Source organism: Chiloscyllium plagiosum, chromosome 7 (assembly GCF_004010195.1).
Source record: "Chiloscyllium plagiosum isolate BGI_BamShark_2017 chromosome 7, ASM401019v2, whole genome shotgun sequence".
NCBI lineage: Eukaryota > Metazoa > Chordata > Chondrichthyes > Orectolobiformes > Hemiscylliidae > Chiloscyllium > Chiloscyllium plagiosum.
In genome coordinates, this window is record NC_057716.1 from 75027954 (window position 1) to 75050719 (window position 22766).

Consider the following 22766-nt stretch of genomic DNA (forward strand, 5'->3'; position numbering starts at 1 on the left):
TCAGTATTATTGCCTGATGTTAGGGCCCATAGCCTTTGCAGTATCCACTATCTCCAACATGTGGCTGAATCAAATTGGCTGAAATCTAGCATCTGTAATGCTGTGCACAATTAGAGGAGGCTGAGATGGATTATCTACTGAACAATGCTGACTGAATATTGAGGCGATTGCTTCAGTCTTATATTTTGTACTGATGTGCTGGGCTCTTCCATTATTGAGGATGGGCATATTTGTGCAGTGTCCTCCACTTCCAGTGAGTTGTATAACAGTCCATTCATGATTGGATTAGGTAGGGTTATATAGCTTAGATCTGATCCATTCACTGTCGGAACATTTAGCTCTGTCTATCACTTGTTGCATACATTGTTTGGAACAGAAATAGTTTTCTTCACCAGGTTGACACCAGGTTGACACCTTTATGCCTTGTGCTGCTCCTGGCATGTCCTCCTGCACTATTCATTGAACTTGATAGTAATGATGAATTTGGGGAAATGGTGGACCATGAGGTTAAAGTTTGTGCTGGAGTACAATTGTTCTGCTGTTGATGGCCCATGGCACCTCATGAATGCCCAGTCTTGAATTGTTTGATCTGTCTGAAGACTGTCCCATTTAGTACAATGATAATGCCACACAACATGATGGAAGGTGTTGTCAATGTAAAGATATGACTTACATTAACAAGGACTGTGCAGTGGTCACTCTTGCCGATACTATCATGGACAAGATAGTAACAGAAAGACTGCTAAGGATGAGGTCAAGTATGTTTTTCCCTATTATTGTCTCCTTCACTATCTGTCACAGACCCAGGCTAGCAGCTATGTCCTTTAAGTCCTGATCAGCTCAATTACTCGTGCTGCAACCAAGCCACTCCTGATGGTGGACACTGAAACCTCCCCACCCAGAGTACATTTTGTGCCCTTGCTTTCCTCAGTGTTTCCACCAAGTGTTGTTCAACATGGAGAAGAACAAATTTATCATCCAAAGGAGGATGGTATACAGTTATCAGCAGGAGGTTTCTTTGCCTATGTTTAACCTGGTGCAATGAGACTTCATGAGGTCCAGAGTCAAAGTTGAGGACTCCCATGGCAACTGCCTCCTGTCTGTACACCACTGAGCCACCACCTCTGCTGGTTCTGCAGGGATAGTGATAGCGCTGTCTGGGACATAATCTGTAAGGTATGATTCAATGAGTGTGACTGTCTGGGACATAGTCTGTAGGGTACGATTCAGTGAATGTGACTGTGTGAGGTTGTTGCTTGACTAGTCTGTGACACAGCTCCCCCAATTTTGGAAATACTTCCATATGTTAGTAAGTAGCATCTTGCAGGGTGGACAGGGGTTGTTTTTGTCATTGTCTTTTCTGGTGCCTAGGTTGATGTCAGGTGGTCCACCCAGTTTCACTTCATTGTTAAGACTTCATAGCTTTTGATACAATGGAGCTGCTTATTGGACAACTTCAGAGGGCAGTTGAATGGCAGATTTCTTTCCCAGAAGGATATTAGTGAACCAGATGGGTTTTTCCTGACCATTTCATGGTCATCATTAGCTTCTTAATTTTAGATTTCCTTTATTTTTTTTTAGTTCATCCACATGCTGTGGGAGTCATTGGTTGGGCCAGCGCTTATTGCCCATACCTAATTTCCCAGAGGGCAGATAAGAGTCAACCACATTGCCATGGGTGTGAAGTCACATGTAGGCCAGATCAGATAAGAATGGTACTTTCCTTCCCTCTATGATAATAGTGAACCAGATGGGTTTTGTCTGGCAATCAGCAATGGTTTCATGGTCATCATACCACTCTTATTTCCAGATGATTATTACTTAATTCAAATTCCACCATCTGCCATGACAGGTTTGAACCCAAGTCCCCAGAACATTACCTGGGTCTCTGGATTAATGGTCCAGTGATAAGACCACCAGGCCATTGCCTACCATATCTAAATCCCACTCATGATTTGGAGACGCTGGTGTTGGACTGAGGTGTACAAAGTTAAAAATCACACAACACCAGGTTATAGTCCAATAGGTTTATTTGGAAGCACTAGCTTTCAGAGCATTGCTCTGAAGGCTAGTGCTTCCAAAAAGACCTGTTGGACTATAACCTGGTGTTGTGTGATTTTTAACTCTAAATCCCATTATCTCCCATTGTGATATTTGAACTCAGATCCTCAGAACATTAGAAGAAAGTGAGGACTGCAGATACTGGGGTGCTGGAAGGGCTGATGAAGGGTTCTTGTCTGAAATGTCGATTTTCCTGCTCCTCGGATGCTACCTGACCTGCTGTGCTTTTCTCGACTCTCCACTCTCGACTCCTTAGAACACTAGCTGAGTTTCTCATTGAGGATTCTGGATAATATCACCAGGACATCACTTCCACGATCTGAATATTTCTCTCAACATGCTGTGGTTAACTTTGGGATTGAATAAATCATTCAGTAATTAGTTATCTCACTGTTAGAAGTCTTAACCGTGCTGTGTGACTTAGTTTTTCTTACATGTGTAATCAATATTTCACTTCAAGAACAAATAAGATACTGATGATATCATGCTTCAATAACAGAAATGACCACTTAGAACAGTCTGGGAATGGTTGCATGATTTAGGTAATGTACACAAGTGATTCATAAAACTATGAAAATTTATAACCAGCTGATTTGCAACAAAATTCTTGTTAGTGTCTTAGATCAAAAGAGGATCAAACTGCAGAAAGTGCAGTAAAAATAACCATGTTTACAGAGTTTATAAAATGTTCAAGCCTTATACAGGACACGTTCCATTTAATGCACAATATTCATGTTGGCTGCTTAAAGTATAATAGATTATTGGGTCAGAAGAGACATACCTCTGATCTGAATGTACTGCATGTGACAAAATCAGCGTGTAAGCATCGTATGTGCATGTATCACAGTGTGGTTTGGCAACTGCACTTCCTATGATTGCAAGAACCTACAGAATTGTGAACACAACCCAGTTTGCAATCACACAAACCTGCTTTTCATTCATTGACTCCATCTGTACTTCCAACAGCCTTGGTAAAACAACCAACATAATCAAAGACTCCTCGGACCCCAGTTATACTCTTTTACACCCTCTTCTGTTGGCTGGGATATATAAAAGTTTGAATACACATCTGAATAGATTCAAGAACAGCATCTTTCCTGCTGTTATCAGACTTTTGAATGGACTTCTCAAATGTTAATTCTGAACTCTCTCTCTGCAACTTTTCTGTGGCTGATTTCTGCAATCTATTTTGCTACCCTATGCACTTTGTATGGTACGATCTGCCTGCATAGCACACAAAACAATATATTTCACTGTACCTGGTATATGTAACAACAATCAGTCAATCAACTAGCAATCAACCTCATACTACAATTAGATCACAGGTGTAGTTCCAAAACCACATCAACGAAGACAAAACTGTCCAGCCTTCAGCCAACGATGTACTCAGGTTGTAAATCAGGTCATTTTTCGACAACGTGCTGTAATCTGAAAAACACATCAAATAACAAATCAAATTGTTCCAAACCTAAAATGGACATTCATGCCTTGGAACAGAATGTAGAAAAGCAGGAGAACAGTCTTTTTTTTCCATAATATAAAGCAAAACAATGTATGGATCAGCTACTGAATTTCTTCATAAATATCTAACAAAGTATCTAGCAATAGTAATGGCAGATAAAATATAGCTGCCTTGTAATTCATATGCTCCAGCAGCTATTTCACTGAACGTTCCTTCAACTGGATTGAATAAATTTTTGATCGAATGGAAACCAGTTGAAAATTAACAAAATCACTAGGTACAACTTGCCAACCTTCTTTTGATATTTACACCTCTTCATTTATGATACCATCATGGGAAATCTTCTGATTATCATCTCCAGCACCTTTTTTTTAATCCAGTATCCTGGCCAGTTTTCACTTACCAACGTTTGATACAGGTTTACCATTGTTTCTGTATTTTTTCATTGTTTAAAATAAAGTCAAGCACGTGGTTCTTTTTATGGTCCTAGTATACCTTAATGGAATTTTTACTGATTGTAACATTTGTATTTCAAAATCCATTTGCTCCTTTTTCCCTCCTTGTTGTTCCTCCAAAGTGACACCCTATTCTTCTTAGCAAAGTATACTATCGTGTTCTGCAAGATAGCTAATGCCCTCCTGCAATTTGTTGCAGTCTTCCTTTGTCCTCCCAATCCTCCCAACTCAGTGTCACCGTCAAATTTAAAATTGACTGGGAAAGCTAGCTATTTAATTCAATGTGAAATCAAATACAGAAAGCAAACTAGATGGAAATTTAAGTATGAGAGAGAGATATGTCATGGAAAAAATTACAAGTATCAATTTTATTTTTAATTTTGTAAAAAATCTCTGAAGATATCAAAATGAGACTTCACACTTGCAGAATTAAATTCTCAGTACCAAAGAATTTGTTTGACAATAATTAAGAGTTATGATGCCATCAAAAGATGGCGCTTGATTGTGTTATGCCTAATTCCCATTCTATGGATATCTAGTGTTCAAGTCTAATAACTGTTCATATGCTTCATGTATTTTAGCACTGAATCTCGGTAAGTTTTATATACAGGAGAAAAGAATGGTGTATTTTTTGCTAATGCCTCCTTGTAATATCAGTTTGACACAAGTTCTTGGGTGGGTTGAATTTTACAGGTTACTGGACTAAAATATTCTCTGTCCTCATGTATTTAGTATCAATTTTTGTAATTGTATTGTTATTGTATTCTGGCACAATGCATTGCTTGTAAAGACCTTTACCCTCTAAAGTGCTGTTTCAACAACATATGAGTTCAATCATTCAGTTTCAGGCAGGTTGGTAATCCTGATTTCCAGAGTAAAAGGGATAGCTAGACTTACATTAAGCTCCTGCAGTGTACCACGCTCCTGCATTTCGTTTCTGTTGGATATTAAATTTAGGATGGCTGGTTCAAATAATTTTTCATGTGAATCTATAAAATCTTTCTGTAAGAGGCTTCAGTGGCTGAATATGCACAGAGTGTGATTTAGTCCTCCTTGCAGGTTTTACAAGAGTCTTTAAATTTGCTTAAAGTTCACTCCTTATTAACTGTATTTCAGGGTGGCTTTTCTCCTGATAGCATGGGCAGCGATAAGGTAAGATAGATAGGAGATGGAAGGTTGTGTCCAAAGAATTGTTCCTTTATAAGTTATCAGTAAGGTTAGGGCCTAGTATATTTCAGATTACCACATTCAGTATTACTGCAATAAACTAAGTTCTTAAAGAAGGCAAAGTCTAAAGTCAGTTCTAGACCTTGCCTTCTCCTGGACCAGATTGTCTTGAATCCAAACTCCTGGACAAAGATGTAAAACCATGCAACAATACTGTTTATTTAGTCTCTTCACACTAGTTTAGCATTTCTGCACCCTTTCAGTTCTACTTATAAACCCTGACATTATCGTTACGTCATTGCACATTTCTGTTATACATGGTAATGATGTTAATTCCATTATTGTACAAGGTCTTAACTAACACCCTAGCACCCACTCAATGTTTGGGCGGAAAATGTTGATATCTTACTGCAAGCACAGTTTGTAGACAAGAAGTATCCTTGAGAAAGCTTATTTCTTTTCCTGCTTTCTTGGAAAACCAAAAGTCCTGTCAATTTGGGTCAGTTTCTGTAACATTTCAGCAGAACCCAATTCTCATGGTCTTACTTGCTGATTTACCCAGGTTCCTCTCTACACTGACCCAAGTAATGGCAGCTGTCTTCTTTTAAATGGTGAAGCTAACCATCGTGGAATAAGTCATTTCCTGACATCTTTATTAAAATTGGAAGTTGCTCTGTCATTCCAACTCTGCCCTTTCACTAAAATTTCATTTTGCATTGGTTTCCCACTTTCTGTCCTTCTTGGACATTTGGAGATGGTTAGGGAAAGGTTTACCTGTGTAAAAGGGTTATGGGTAAGGTAATACTCATCTGTCAACACAGCAGCATCTCTCACCCTTAAAATACTTATAAATTCCTCAAATTATTTCTGGTATATTTTTACACTGATTTTACAATAATTTTAAAGCATTTACCCAGTGATCAAAGTCACGCATTTCAATTTCTCAAGTTCAGTGTAGGTCCCTCCAGTCCCAACTCATATGCATTTGGAATGGTAGTTTTCATCTGATCATAGCATACAGATAGGGAATAATCTTATAATTATAATAAATTATAATCTTAGAATTATAACATGGAATAATCTTCACAAACTCTTTCATGTAATTCAGACTGCCAGAGAAGGCCTAAAACACTGTTGGCCATTTTAGTCTCTTTACAATTTTCTCAAGATTAAATTAAATAAGATTAAAGCTCTTTTTCATTTTAATTGCGGACTAACCATTTATTTCAGAATTTCTCAGGCAGTATAACTCATGTCCCGTGAGTGAATAAAAATATCTTTCTCTTCACTCCTTAGTTGGGACAACAATATATATTTTTGAGCAAATATTTTTACCTTTTGAGTTTTGTGAATTTAAAGAGGCATTATGAGACAGGGTTTTGAGTACATTTAAATAAAAAATAATTATTACTTGCACATCACCTTAAAATGTAAATCCAACAAAACAACTCAATCCTCAAACTACACAGGCCCCCAAACATAAAACAAAAAATAGGTTTCAGTGGTGAAGCATGTATTTAGGTTTGTACAGAATAACAAGAAATAAATAGAAAATTGAAATTATATGTGTGGGATTGGAAGTATTGAAGACCTGAACAGGTGCCTCCTTAATTCTCGGAATATAAATGCAGTTTTAAATTCTTCATGGTTTCACATTTGTAGCTGAGTTTCTGGAGAGGGATTTTTTAAAAAATCAATTCACAGCTATGGGCATCACTGGGCTGGCATTTTTTGCCCATCCCGAATTACCCTTAAGAAGGTATTTGTGACCTACCACGGCTGTCCATTCTCAGGTGAAGAAAAGGTTAGCCCCTCTCTCTGATGACTGTTTGTGTTGGGCCAGGTTCTCTTCTTCTGGCTGGGGGATTCATCCCATTTGTCATTTTGGTCTCCAAACTGCCTTATTGGCTTTATGAAATTATATGACCATTACAGCGAAGAACTGGTGAAGCAAAACCTGTGAAGTGCAGATATGTCGTACAGCAATTTCCAGAGTTTCATGTTTAATTGTATATCATAGAATCCCTACAGTGTGGATGCAGGCCAATCGAGTTGACACCAACTCTCCAAAGAGCATTCCAGACTCACCCTATTATCTTAGTCCTGTAAACCTGCATTTCCCATGGGTAATCCACCTTACACACCCCTGGACAGTATGCGCAATTTACCATGGCTAATCCATCTAACCTGCACATTTTAAGACTGTGGGAGGAAACCAGAGCATCCCGAGGAAACTGATACCGAGAGAATGTGCAATCTCCACACAGACAGTCACCTGAGGGTGAAATCGAACCCGGTTCCCTGGCATTGTGAGTCAGCATTTCTGACCACTGAGCCACCATGCTGTATTAACTGACAATCTCACTTTTATCATGACCACAAAATCTGAGTTAAGTTCTAAGATTTTGCTATTAACTATACAATCTGAACAAAAATGTAGAATTTGGTCATTGGATACAGTATTGGTGATTAAAAGTCTATTTTTCATGATACCTATTTCTCATGATCTCCACTTTTCATAATCTCTATCTCACATGATGTCTATTCTTCGCGATCACTATCCTCCACAATTTCTATCCCTCGTGATCCCTATTCCCTGTGATCTCTATTGCTCATGATCTCTACCTTCTCTGATCACCGTCTCTTGTGACCTCCCTTGTGATACCTATGTTCCATGATTCCTATCCTCTATGATCGTTATTCCCTGCATTTTCTATCACTGTCCTCTTGATTTCTATCCCTTGTGAACTTTATCTTCTGCAATCTCCTGATTCTCTGTGATCTCATTTCCCCTTTCTCTTCCCTTCTGTGAGTTATATTCCATGTTATTTCCTTTTCTATGTTTCCTTTCTTTTTAAGACCCCATCTTGACAGGACTGAAAATAATTAATTCTCACTCCGTCTTTTTCTCTCTCTTCTCTAGTATCTAGTTGCCTTACTGCCACAGCCCTATAGGCTTTCAATCTGATCAGCTGCTGAGTGGTAAATGGAGAAAGAATTCAAATGGGGTCAAACGTTCTGTTTCTGAGTTTCTGTGATTTGAAAAGTGCTTGCCTCTCCCACCTCCTGTAATTATCAAATGTAACATCCTGTAATATCCATTTATTAATCTAGCACAGTGAATCTCAAAATATGGTTCTTTGATACAGAGACATACTCAAACAATTTGTCTCCTAATGTATTGGTTATTATTTTAAATCTAATTACATCATCAGTAACGTTTTTGATATCGTATCATATCAGTAACGGTTTAGAATTGGTAAAATTTGACAGAATCATGAACAGAATAAAGGTGTTGGCCAATATTTTGGCCAATCTCCCTTAGCAATGAAGCAGAAATCTTTTATTACTGAACTTGCAGCTGAAGGTCATGCTGAATCTTGTATTCAGTGCATTAATTATTCTCTACACCAGTTTGTGGTTACGATAATTAGATAAAGCTGAAAGATTAAAACATGTAAGGGATCTAATTCATCATAATTATCAAGCATATTAGATTAATTTCATTTGGTTTGACAAGTAACAGTCCATCTGTAAAAATAAGATATGGTATTACTTCTTGACTATGCTTTAAGGGAGAGAATGTGACAAGAGAATTAATTTAATGTAGAGTAGCACAATGATTGATACTGCTATAACATGTATTCCAGGAACAGCTTCGCACTCCAACTCTATAATCATGTATCGAAATGTGTGCTGTTCAGTGCACTAACTCTGGTCTACTGCACACCATGCTTTTGCTCCAGTTAATAGCAGGGTTTACTTCTATCAGGGTCTACTCTTTGGAACTTCTCGGGCTCGTGTTTCCTGCTACTTCTTTCTCTGCTTCTAAAAGTATAGTTAATCTTTGACTGATTTTTTCTTACATTTCTCCCAATATTTTTACCATTTCAACTGAAATTTGTTCTTGTTGTATCTTGAGTATATAACTTCAGTTGGCTTTACTTAGGTCATCTGGTGAAGGAGAAGAGACTGTTTTCTTCTCTAACCTGAGGATTCCTCTGGGTGATTTCACGTATGAACAGATTGAGTAGATGTCTACAAAGTTTGGCGTTCCAATTATTGATTGAGGAGAACACATTTCTTATGGAGAAAAAGGAAATAAACAAATTGTGTAGACTTGCTTAGTAACTTGCAATTTTGTAATTACATTTCATTTACAGAACAGTTATTGATTGTTTTTGTACAAAGATAAATAAAAATGAGCAAGGTCATTCAGGCAATTAATCTCACCATTCTATATTATCTACTTTAACAACTCAATTTGGCTGTCATAACAAAGCACTACAATTTGTGCTACGTATGGTGCATAGATAGCAAAATAGTTTATTTCAATTTCATTTATCAAAATGAAAACTTCACAAGGTAACTTTTGATACCCAAGTTAAACAAAATCTCATTTGTATTTTGTCAGCCACATTGTCCTTTTAAGAGCAACAACCCTCGAAATTTGGAATCAATTTGTATTATTTAATTAGAATCTTGTAATGGATTTTTAAACCTTGCAGTAGAATGGCAAACAGAAGAATCTCACTCAAACACTTAAAGCATCTGATCACCAGGCTTGATTATCACTAAAGGTATTCTGGGTTTTAATCAAAACCTGTCTGAAATCCAATTGACGATTTGCCTGGAATGAATAATGATGTCAGCTACTGAAATAATGACTTTGTTTCTCCACTTTCTGAATCAACTGAAATAACAATGGAAAATACAAGAAACATTCAGTCGGCTAGGCAGCAAGTGTGAAGAAAATGTGAGAGTTACTAGGTGGAATTATTTTGTCCCTCACACAATGAGAGTGAACTAGCAAAGGAGTGATGTAAATTTATTGGAATGGTCACTCACCCATGTACATCACTTGCCTCCTCCAGCTGGTATTATACTGGTGGTGATGAATTTATGGGGATTTCCAATGGACCAATCGAGGGCCTTAAATGGACAATTAATGACTAAAGAAATTGCATTTTCTGAATTAAGTGCTTCTTCTCACAGTCTTGATGCTGACTCAGAGAGCTATACCTCCTATTAGCATGTCTTGCCCATGATGGGATACTTCTCCAAGGTAGATCCTCCCCCAATGTATTACCCACTTCTGCATCCTCCCGAATCTGGCCCCCAACCCATCATTGAGCCCCTCTGGCCTGACCCCAAGAAAACATCAGAGTTATATGGGTATCCAAATTCATGGTTTCAGTTATGGTTTCTTGGATCATGCACCACTTCCAGTCAGATATTGTCTAAATGTTTCCCTATATTTTTAACTCATATAACATATACCACAAAGGACTGAGTTCTTGTTGAGAAAGATATCTTGAAGTTTATTAACAGAATTTATTAATTACTTTGTTTTCATTGTGTTAGGTCTTGTAGTCTTGATATAACTTTAAGGAACATGCTCAAGATGTTATCACTGCATTAAGACATGTGAGCTAATAGTATAAATGTCTCAGTCTCCATCTTAGTGAGCTCTGTCCTCTTACAGCATGTTACACTGAGGGAAGCATGCCACAGTAGATTTAAATTGCTTAGCTTGAGGCCAGTCACTGTTTGTAATTGCAATGAAAACAAATTATTTAAATACCAGGCGATGTATCGGGAGATCATTGAATCCTTCAGTATTAGGTCATCTATGCCTCATTCATATGTTATGGTCACTGACCATGAAACCTTGAGAGTTGAAGAGCATCATCTACCACTAATAACACATCATTGTGGCAACATGGCAGTAAGCACTACGAACTGCTAATAAAAGCATTTTCATTGAAGATTAAACATCTCTGGATCATAAAGCATTCAGATAAGTAGCCATAATAAGTTAATATGAGTACAGATCTCCAAATTAAAAGCTAGGAGACAGAGTTACCTTATTTCCATTTAAAGTTCATGACATATCTAGCTAGAAACCCTGCCTCTTTTACAAAAAGTTTTTAAAAGTTTCAGCCTGCTTCCCAAAATATCAAGTTGATACGTGACCTCATAGAGATTTGTAACATAATGAGGGGTATAGGTAAAGTGAATGGCAGGTATCTTTTCACTGGAGTGGGGAATTAAAGACTAAGAAGCATATTTTTAAGGTGAGGGCAGAAAGAATTTAAAAAGCTATGAGAGGCAATTTTTTTATATGGAGGGGTTCATGTGTGAAATGAACTTCCAGGGCAACTGCAGGTACAGTTGCAATGTTTAAAAGACACTTAGATAAGTACATGAATAAAAAAAAGTGTTTGGAAGCCCAGGCAGGTAGGACTAGTTTAGTTTGGGATTATGGTTTGCATGGATTGGTTGGACCAAAAGGTCTTTTTTTGTCCTGTATGACTCCATAACTCCATATAAGCAGATACAGCAGTTAAAATAGCTCTTACAGGCTTATTATCAAAATTGGCATCTGGAAGGCTTCCGATAGGCTTAAAGTGAGCATGAAAAATCAAAAGATACTGTCATCAAAACTATAAAGCCCTCCTGTTTGGAAAAATGGCTTTCTAAGCACTAGAAAGTGTTTTCCTCATCTCATGAAGTATGCCACTGTGCAATGGTTGGTTCCATTTAATTTCCTTCAATTTGGCTTCATCATTCCATAATTGGTCAGAAATCTATTTAATCACTGAAACCTGCTACCACAGGCCTTTATTTCTTCATGACACACACTCACACTCAGCAAAATATTGTAAGGAGGCTGTAACTGTGAAAATTAAAACAAAAGAAGGAAAAATAAAAGGACAGATTGCAAACCAAGCAAAAGAAAGGAACAACCAAGCACTGCCCTCTACTTCAATGAAAGAAAAATGACTTTCAACAAGAAATGGAAAACGAATGTTTGATTATGGATTCAGCAGCAAGTAACATCCTCACAAATATTTAAGCAACATAAATAGTTATATTTTGTAAATCTGCCATGACAGGATTTGAACCCCAGTCATTGGATTAACAAATCAAGCAATAATACCTCTAGGCCATTGTTTCCCCATCTAAGTATGTCTCTGGACTAGCAATGCAGATACCCAAGCTAATGTCCTGGAAACAGGAGTTCAAATCTCATCCCATGGCAGCAGATGGAATTCAATTCAAAGAAGTTTTGAGCTGAATATGTGGAGACAACGGCTTACTGCTGAGAGGAGATCTCTGAAAATCTGACTTGCTAGTAGCAAGAGGGGCTTGTGTAGAATAAATACATCCAGTATTTTTAAGAACAATAAAACATTTCCTTAGAAAACTTGGAAAATACTTGAGGACCAGTTCAAGGTACAACTCAACGTCTGGATGAACAGACTCCAATTCTTGTCATAATACAGAAGCCCCAAGAGTCAAATGATGACATCACCAGATGTTATAGCAAAGGGCATGAGTGTGAGTTCTCTGAAGAATAAGTCACTGCAAGAGTAATTAAGTTGATAATTACCTCTACTGCAAAGCCTTCAGGAAAAACCTTCTAGGCAAGAAAAAGTGCCATGTCACTGATGACTTGATGGGGCATGAACACCTGTGAAGCCATATTAGTTGACCAATATAAATTACATGCTTTACTTGCAGACAACATTATTGCTACAGTCAGTGCATTTCACCAAATCAGCAAGATTAGTCATACATTTAATTTGTTGCACCTAACCAAAACATGCTCAAAACGTTTGGCTACAAAAGTCAAACTGGACTCTGGAACAAGACCCAGGTAACCAACAAGGGGGTACAATATTGCATGTTAGGGGCATAGAAGCTTGTCCATTCATACAAAAGCATATGAATGAATACCTAGAAACAGAGGTGACATGTTTCATACTGTCAACCTCATGCACCATATTGAATCCTGCCATGGTAGATGGTAGAATTTGAATTCAATAAATATCTGCAATTAAGAATCTAATGATAACCATGAATCCATTGTCGGAAAAACTAGTCTGGTTCACGAATGTCCTTTAGGGAAGGAAACTTCCATCCTTACCTGGTTTGGCCTACATGTGACTCCTGACCCACAGCGATGCGGTTGACTCTTAGCTGCCCTTTGGGTATTTAGGGATGGGTAATGAATGCTGCCTAGCCAGTGATGCCATCATTCTGTAAATTAATTTTTAAAAATTAGACTACGTATTGTGGAATGTGACAGGATTAATTCAAGGCCTCAGAGTAAAGGCATCCCTTGGTAGCAGTGATCATAATTCAATTAGCTTTTCATCATAGTTAAAAAGGAGAATATTCGGTCAAAGATGAATATTTTAAACTTGAATAGGACCATATGTGTGGACATACAAGCTGAACTAGTTGGAGTGAACTGGGTAGATCAATTCGGATTTAAGGGGATATTGCGGAATACTCAGATTGAACACATTGCTATTTTAAAGAAACATTTTAAGGGGAAAGCACACTATATGTTAGAAATTAAATTACTTACAGTGTGGAAACAGGCCCTCTGGTCCAACAACTCCACACCGATCTGCAACCGACCCAGACCCATTCCCCTACACCTAACACTGCGGGCAATTTAGCATGGCCAATTCACCTAACCTGCCCATTTTTGGACCGTGGGAGGAAACCCACACAGACACGGGGAGAATGTGCAAACTCCACACAGTCAGTCACCTGAGGCAGGAATTGAACCTAGATCTCTGGCGCTGTGAGGCAGCAGTGCTAACCACTGTGCCAATGGGAGATAATGATGAAATGGCAGATGGAAAGAGCAAATATTTTACATCTGTCTTCATTATAAAGTATACAAAGAACATTGCAATCATAGTTGTAAATCAGGTGGTGAAAGGGAGAGAGGAACTTAATGGAATTATAGTCATAAGAGATGCAGTACAGAGCAAACTGATACTTGTCTTTATTAGTTGAGACAGAGAACTTAAGAGCTGGGAGGCCATGATAGTGTGATACAGGATATTACTTAGACCATAGTTTGAGTACTGTGTGCAATTCTGGTCACTACACTCTAGGAAGGATGTAATTGCATTAGAGAGGATACAGAGGAGGTTTCCCATTTGGTTGCCCTGTCTGGGGTGAATCAGCTATGAATAAAGGCTAGATAGGCTGGTATATGGGGAGAAAGGTCTGAGGAGAAATCAGGAATAGGATACTAACTTGGATGATCAGCCAAGATCATATTGCACAGTGAAGCAGGCTCGAAGGGCCAAATGACCGACTCCTCCTCCTGTCTTCTATGTCTCAATACTTCTGTGCTCTCACTCTTTTGGTATTGAAAAATTGAAGTATTTAATATTGTTTCAATGCTGTAAAATATGTGTTTCTTTCTCCTTTGAATTGGATTATGTTTTCTTTCTTTTATCTAAAAGATCTGCTGTGTTTCTGCTTTTGTTCCTGGTACTCTACTTTTCATCTGCACCTTTTGTCTCTCCTTTAACTCGGGTTGAAAAGTAGGATGTAGTTTTATATCCCTGATTTCTGATGTGGCGAGTTTCTGATTTTAGCTATGCTGATAGAGAGAGCTACAAAGAGAAATAGCAGGGCCCACCCAGTGTGAAGGGAAGTCAGTGCAAATCACCATAGGTTTTTCTCACACTTCCCAGTCACTAGCTTAATAATAGTAGTCTGGATTCTCCCATGTATGTTCTTTGGAAAATATTAATGCCAGCATTAAAATAATCCTACATGGAAAGGCCAGGCTTTTCTTCTTATAGCGTTAGGAGCTATTGGGAAAAACAACTGTAATAACACTAAGACTACATTTATACTGATGTGGAATTTAAATAGACTATTGTTATTGATAAAGAGAAACTGCTATCATGAAAAATTGCTTTGGGATATAGAAAAGCCACATGCTGCTTCAGACAGTCTAACTCAGACTTAATACTGAACAGTATTCTGAATATTTTAATTAATATATAGACTATTCATGACTTTATTACATGAAGTATTTTGTATGTGGAATATTAAATGAAGAATTTTAAAACTGACAAATATTTCAGGCTAATTTGGCTATCTCATTCATTTTGCCAGAGGCGCTCCTCCCATAGTTATTGATAAGAGAAGGAAATTGCTTGGAGACTGGCTGGTGGTGTGAACAATAGGACTTGATGCTTTTAGTCAGTGCATGCTTCCGACTCTGGTAATAGAGCTAATTGATCCTTCAGCAAAACAACAACATCCACCCATTCTCCAAGGGAGTAAATACAGCACTTGAGACAAGTGTTTTCTCCTGTCTTTTGTAGCTTTGTCTAAAAATTGGTCTTTGTGCAGGCAGCAATTACTGATGGACTGTGAAACAATGAAACTTCACTTCCTGCATCAGATTTTTCGTTGGAATGAATGAGCAGTACTCAGCCCACTCATCACTCCTACATTCTAAAGTTGAGAATCAGAAAGCTACAGCTGCCTATGGTGCCTAAGCTGAACACAGACAGGATGCCTTTAAGAAAAGTGCTTGGTCTCCAATGGCACAGATAAACGTTTAAATGGACTATTTTCAATGATGGACCATTTCCTTTAATAAAACTTAATATTATTTTATTATGTATTTGGGTTGCGTCAGCAATCACAGTAATCTTTTAACTACTGTGATGTCCTGCCTATGTACTACAGTATTCTGATCTAAAGGCTCCCTTCAATATTCTAACTGCAATTCTGAAATTGTTGCTGGGACAAAGCAAGTTCATTCTATGAGAAACAGAAAACTGTAAAGACCAGTGGCACAGATTTTCTGCTGACCAGGCAGTTGTACAGTCATTACTCCAGCATGGATTGGAAATGTGCATGGGGACCCTATGGAATCCGCATGGTAGCATATTCCAAAGGAAATTGAGATTTCTGCATTGCAAATCCTCTACACTTGCAGCCTTCTGAAAGCCTCCATTTAAATAAGAATTAAAGAAAAAAATTATTCAGGAAGAGTTAAATAATAATAAATACAAGTAAACTAAAAGGTGTATACTTATCCATCAACTAAAGACTTCTTAGTAACAAAGTTATGTTTAAAAAAATTATGAACAATTTTTAAGCTGAAAGGGCAAAGTTGAGGAAATGGTTCTCAGGGTTTATTGTGTATCCTTCCTGCTTACTCCCCCCCCCCCCCCCACATTAAAGTCATTGAAAAGAATAATACATCAATAATTAATAGCATAATAATAGTCTATTTGATGGTCTCTGCCTGTTGTCCACATTACCTGAAATATTAAGACAATTAAGTGGCTTAAGAGTGCTCACTATATCACAAAATAAATAGACCTCCCTATTCATTCATGTGTCTGTGGCTGTAAAACCCATATCAGTCATGATCAAATGATACAACAGTCTCAATGGGCCGACTGACCTAATTCTACTCCCATATCTTATGGTCTTTTGAAAGTTCAATGGGGATAAGGACCTGGATGTGTCTTGACTCTTGGCAAATTGGATCCCATGAGCTCTTATCTTCTTAACCAGTTTGCCAGATGAGGCAAAAGCCTTACTGAAGCCCTCATAGACTATGCCAATTGTACTACTCTCATCTATATACTTAGTTACTTCCTCAAATAATTTATTAGATATGATCTTCTTCCTTTCAAAGCCATGTAGATCACCCATGATTAAACCTTACCTCTCAAAGTGGTGATAATTCTCTCCCTCAAAATTTTTTTTTCAATGGTTTCCCTATTATAGATGTTAGACTCTCTGGCCTATGATTATCCCTACTACCCTTCTTGAACAATGGAACTACGTTAGCTCTCCTCCAATCCTCTGACACCCTCCCAGCCTGTTCAATGTTATGTACAGAAGATATTTTTGACCTTTTTAAAACTGGGAATGAATTCTTATTTTTGCAACTGAATGATGTATGAAATTAACCTCTTGCTGTAAAACAGCCATATTATTTTCACCACTCAATATTACTAAATATTTGCTACAGTGCTTGTTATTCTTCTATATCTACAAATTATTTTTACAAGTCTGAAATTAAAATAGAGGAAATTATATTTAATTGTTCCAATTTCAACTTAACATTGACAATCAATTTTGGGTGTCAACCTTAGAGAAGATATTTTGACTTTGGAAGGGGTATGGCAATAGAAATCATGCCACGTTTAAAAGGGCTAATTTATGAAGAGATTCACACTAACTTGTGCTGGATGTAGATTAGATTAGATTCACTACAGTGTGGAAACAGGCCCTTCAGCCCATACCGACCCTCTGAAGAGTAGATTAGATTAGATTAGATTACAGTGTGGAAACAGGCCCTTCGGCCCAACAAGTCCACAACAGGCCCTTCGGCCCAACAAGTCCACACCGACCCGCCGAAGCGAAACCCACCCATACCCTTACGTTTACCCCTTATTTAACACTATGGGCAATTTAGTATGGCCAATTCACCTGACCCTGCACATCTTTGGACTGTGGGAGGAAACCGGAGCACCCGGAGGAAACCCACGCAGACACGGGGAGAACGTGCAAACTCCACACAGTCAGTCGCCTGAGGCGGGAATTGAACCCGGGTCTCTGGCGCTGTGAGGCAGCAGTGCTAACCACTGTGCCACCGTGCCGCCCCAAACCCATTTCCCTCTGACTAATGTACCTAACATATGGGCAACTTAGCATGGCCAATTCACCTGACCTGCACATCTTTGGATTGTGGGTGGAAACTGGAGCACCCGGAGGAAACCCACACAGACAGGGGGAGAATGTGCAAACTCCACACAGTCGCCCAAGGCTTGAATCAAACCTGGGACCCTGGTGCTATGAGGTAGCAGTGCTAACCACTGAGCCACCGTGTCACCATGTAGATTTGCTTGCTGAGCTGGAAGGTTCATTTGTAGGTTTGTAAATGATATTAGTTTTGCTTGTTGTCTGCATTGGGTCTTTCAAGTTCATTAACTGCTATTTTAGTGTGTTGGTGAGTTTTTGGGCTACCAAGGGGTCGGAGTAATCTAGCAGTCATTTTGAGATGTCTTTGATGAAGGTGAGAGTGGCTAGGGTTTCTGGACATGTTTTGTCTGCTTGTTTGGGGTTGTTGCTCAGAAATCAGCAGACTGTTCTCATTGGATAACCATTCTTTTTGAATATACTGTATAGGTGAATTTCCTCTACTCTGCATAGTTCCTTGGTGCTGCAGTGTGTGGTGGCTCTTTGAAATAATGGTCTAATGCAGCTTTGTTTGTGGATGTTACAACTGCTCCTGCAGTTCAATAATTGGTCTGTATGTGTTGTTTTCCTGTAGACACTGGTTTGAAGTCCCCCATTGGCTGTTCGCTCTACTGCAACATCTAGGAATGGCAGTTTATTGTAGTTTTCCTCCTTTAGTGAATTTTACGCAGCACAGAGTAACTACGCAGAGCAGAGGAAAATCACTATACACTGCAATCAAAAAGAACAGGTATCCAATAAACACAGTCCACTGATTTCTGAGCAACAACCCCAAACAAGTAGACAAAACATGCCCATAAACCCTAACCACTCTCCCCTACATCAAGACATCTTAGAAATGACTACCAGACTATTCAGACCCCTTGGCAACAAGATAGCCCACAAATCCACCAACGCACGAAAACAGCAGTTAATGACGTGAAAGACCCTATACAGACAACAAGCAAAAATAATGTCATTTACAAAATACCTTGCAAGAACTGTAACAAACACTACATTGGACACACAGGCAGAAAACTAGCCACCAGGATACGTGAACATCATCAACTAGCCACAAGAAGACATGACGCACTCTCACTACATACGGATGAGAAAGGACACCACATCCATCCTAGGGCAAGCCAAACAGAGACATGTGTGAGAATTCCTAGAAGCATGACATTCCAACTGGAACTCTAACAACAACAGATTGACTTGGATCCCATTTACCACCCACTGAGAAAAAGAACAGGAAATGACATCACCATAGGAAATGATGTCAGAACAGTAAATAACATCACCAACCCTAGGAAACTTCAACATGTAACTAGAAAGAGGGCTACAGCATCAGTGCTTCATTCGGAGGTTCACTGATGATCTTACCCAGTATGGTGATGAAATATCTGAAAACAAACTTTCCAGCTCAGCGAGCAAACCTACATCCAGAGCCTCAACCTGAACCACAAATCTTCTCAAAACCCATTAGCTTGTGCTGTAATCCCTTAAATTTTGATGATTGATTGGTGAGCTAATCAAGGTATTTAAGATGATTAAGAGATTTAATTGTGTTGATAAAGATGATAAATGATTTCAACTGGTTGGAAAATCTAGCCCAGGACAGCATTCTACTACACCAATTAGAGATGAAATATGTTATTTTCTTATAACATATAGAGGAAACCACATAACCTTAACATCAATTTTTCCACAAAAAGGCTGTTGATGATGGGTAAGTTGTGATTTTAAAGACCGGTATTGATTGATTGATGTTTGTTATATGAAAGCTTCGAGGTTTATCAAATGAAGATGACTAAGTACAAGTCAGCCATGATTGGATTGATGGGAGAACAGATTTGAGTGGCAGAATAGCCATATCCTATTCCTATGCTTCTAAACCTAATTAATCAAGATAAGTAGGGTAAGTAGCAACATGTGGTTGAAGATTTTCTTGTTTGTGTTTTGCAGGGGAGGTAACATCAGATGAGCTATGTGGAAAGCCCTATCTTCCTAGGCATGGTACCTGCAAAGTGCCCTGTCCATCTGACTGTGTTCTCAGTGAATGGTCAGAGTGGTCAGTTTGTTCACGCTCATGTTCCAGCAAAAATGCAGAGGGCAAACAAAGCAGAACCAGATATATTATAGCATTAGCTGGAGACGGTAAGCATGTATGTCTTCAAAACTTTTAGCAGCTATTCAAAAGTACCTTTCACTGTGAACAAAATAAGTCATAATTGTGACAATAAAAACTCATTATCATCCATTGTTTGGAGGTCAGAAAGGTTGTATGACAATTGTATTATTAACTTAACACTTTGTCTGCTAATATTAACAGCCATTAATATATTAATAATGCTTTATATGAAGCTTTTAAAGTGTATTTTAAATAAATATAATAATTTGTAACTTATATACACTTACTTGCGGATAATACTGTGTAAATAAACTCTTCATGTCCTGAAAACAATGTCGACAGATTCAAATCCTGATTTTGGTGTTGAGCTGGGGAAATATAAGGTTCTGTTGCTTCCGAGACCAGGTCTACATCTGAGCCCGACTCCTGACATATTTTTGACTCTGAGAGATCAATATGAGGACAGCTTGTGTTTTGAGATCTAAACAGAAGCTGGTTAGTTCACTTCATTGCAATAACAACCTAGTTCCCTGAATTATTCTTTCACTCGTTTATGTTATCCTGATGCCCCTTCAAGCTCTCTATGACATTCCATGCCTCTCATATTCCCCATGCCACTCCATATTCCTTCATACCCTTATGATGCTTCCATACCTTCCACAGTCAATAACCCATTATTCAATATGGTTAGAATACCTTTGAATTGACAAACACGTACCTCTATTGGTCAAGTGGCCATCATTCAGAGACACTTCATACTGAAAAAAGTCATTCATAAATGTTATTCAAACAAATAAATCACCTCAAATGATCAATCTGTTGTTAACAAAAGATATATACCTATGTGAACTTCACGCGTCATTTAAATCATGGCCTATGAGATGTCAGGAGTTTTCCAATTCATGTTTTTCTACGGTGTTGATTACATTATGGTACTTTTTCCAGAAGGAAAAGTACTCTAATGCATACCAGCACCTGATACTGGTCAAAGTAATCGTCAACGTACCATTTCAGGAGAGATGAATCACTATGATTAAATGCATCTTTGTTAAAATACAACACTTAAAAGTGACATTTGAATTCATTTTTATATTTAACACTTAATGATCAGAATATTCATGACTCCTCAGTCACAAACTCTCCAATTGGGCATTGATTTTAGGGCTTATAAGTTCCACACCAACATATCAAAGCAACTGTGTGCAGTTCAAATCTGCTTAAGGCACAATCCCGATCTCAGAAGAGGTGAGTGAGGGGTCGTAATCAAAGGAATTTCTGACACTCAGAAAAACTGCACAAACCGAGCATGGGGCAAGGAAGGGAGTAGAATTCAATTTTTGCAGTAAGAAACATGAAGGCTTTCACTTTCCTAAAATGATTTCCTCCTCCATGGGAGATAAAGGCCAGTTGGATCCTCTCGATTTTCTAAAGTGTATATCAACTCTTTTTAGTTTCAGGAGTGCATTATAAATTAGAATATTTTTTTCAGTGAGCATCATTGGCTGGGCCAGTACTTATTGCCCCATCCCTTTTTGCACTTGGGAAGGTGGTGGTGTGTTGCCTTCTTAAACTGCTGCAGTCCATTTGGTGTAGATAAAACCACAAAGTTAAGGAGGGAGTTCCAGAATTTTGACCTAGCAGCACTAAAAACGCTGTGATATATATTTCCACATCAAGATGATGAGGAATTTAGAGGGGAACTTGCAGATGGTGGTATTCTCATCTAATTGCTGCCTTTATCCTCCCAGATAATAATGGTTGCAGGTTTGGAATTTACCAGTTAAGACCTGATACCCATTTTGTGAAGATATTGAAAACAATGATTACTTGTGCAACAGTGAGCATCATCCTGTTTATCATTGAACATTTGAATATAGAGAACCACAGTCAGCCCATCATGTCTACATTAGCAGTTTAGAGGAATGATTTATTCAGTATTACTTGTCAAACCTTATCCTTTGCAAATTCATCCTTTTCAGATAATAACTAAATTTCTCTTTGAATACCTCAATAAAACCTACCTTCACCATAATTTCAGACAATGTATTCTAGCTTCCAACCACTTGCTGCATGAAAATGTTTTGCTTCATATCTCCACTGATTCTTTTTGCAAAATCTTTTAAATCTGTGCCCTCATGCTCTCAGTCATTCTGCCATTGTACACTTCGATCAAATCTCCTCTTGACCTTCTCCTCCAAAGAAAACAAGTCCATCTCTCCACTCTTTCTCGGTATCTTATTTCCTCAACCATTGAACCATTCTGTGCAAGTTTTCTGCAATCTCTCTGAAGTCATTACATCTTTTCTTAAGTGTGCTGCCCAGAAATAGATGCGGTTGATCAAAGCAGTTCACTTGGTTGGCATCATGTCCACAAGCATCCATTTTCTCCACCACCAATACTCAGTAACAATACTGTGTACTATCCACAAAATGCACTGCAAAAATTCACCAAAGCTCCTTAAACAACACTTTCCAAACCCACACCTACTTCCAAGAACTGCAGATATACAGGAACCCAACCACCTGCAAGTTCTTCAAGCCACTCATCATCCTGACTTGGCAATATATCGCTATTGCTTTATTGTCACTGGGTCAAAATCCCAGAATTCTCTCCCTAAGAGCATTATGTTTCAAGAACATAGCTCACCACCACCTTCTCAAGGACAGCTCAGGACAGACAAATAAGGCTGGCCCACCATGGTCATCCATATCTAATGAATAAATTTTAAGAAGTGTTTGAAACTTTATTATCTTCATTGGTTAAAAGAGAATTTCAAGGTATTTGAAAAAAATCAGGAAAATGAAATCTAATAATTGAAAGATTTCAATCCTCAAATTGTAGTAGTATAATAAAATCTGTTCATTCAATTTATTTCAATTCTAATTCCAATTTCAGTTCAGTTTTTCTACTGTATAACACACTCCACACTTCAGTTTTTTGATATTATTTCCA

The 22766-nt window shown here is 38.2% G+C and overlaps 1 protein-coding gene across 1 annotated transcript in view; it reads left to right on the forward strand.

The window, feature by feature from the left end:
• Positions 1 to 22766, forward strand: part of thsd7ba (thrombospondin, type I, domain containing 7Ba) — a 901507-nt gene that overhangs the window by 468531 nt on the left and 410210 nt on the right. Inside the window, exon 10 of the mRNA XM_043694069.1 lies at positions 19648 to 19839. Coding sequence (XP_043550004.1) covers positions 19648 to 19839 — 192 coding nt within the window. The remainder of the gene's footprint in view (positions 1 to 19647; positions 19840 to 22766) is intronic.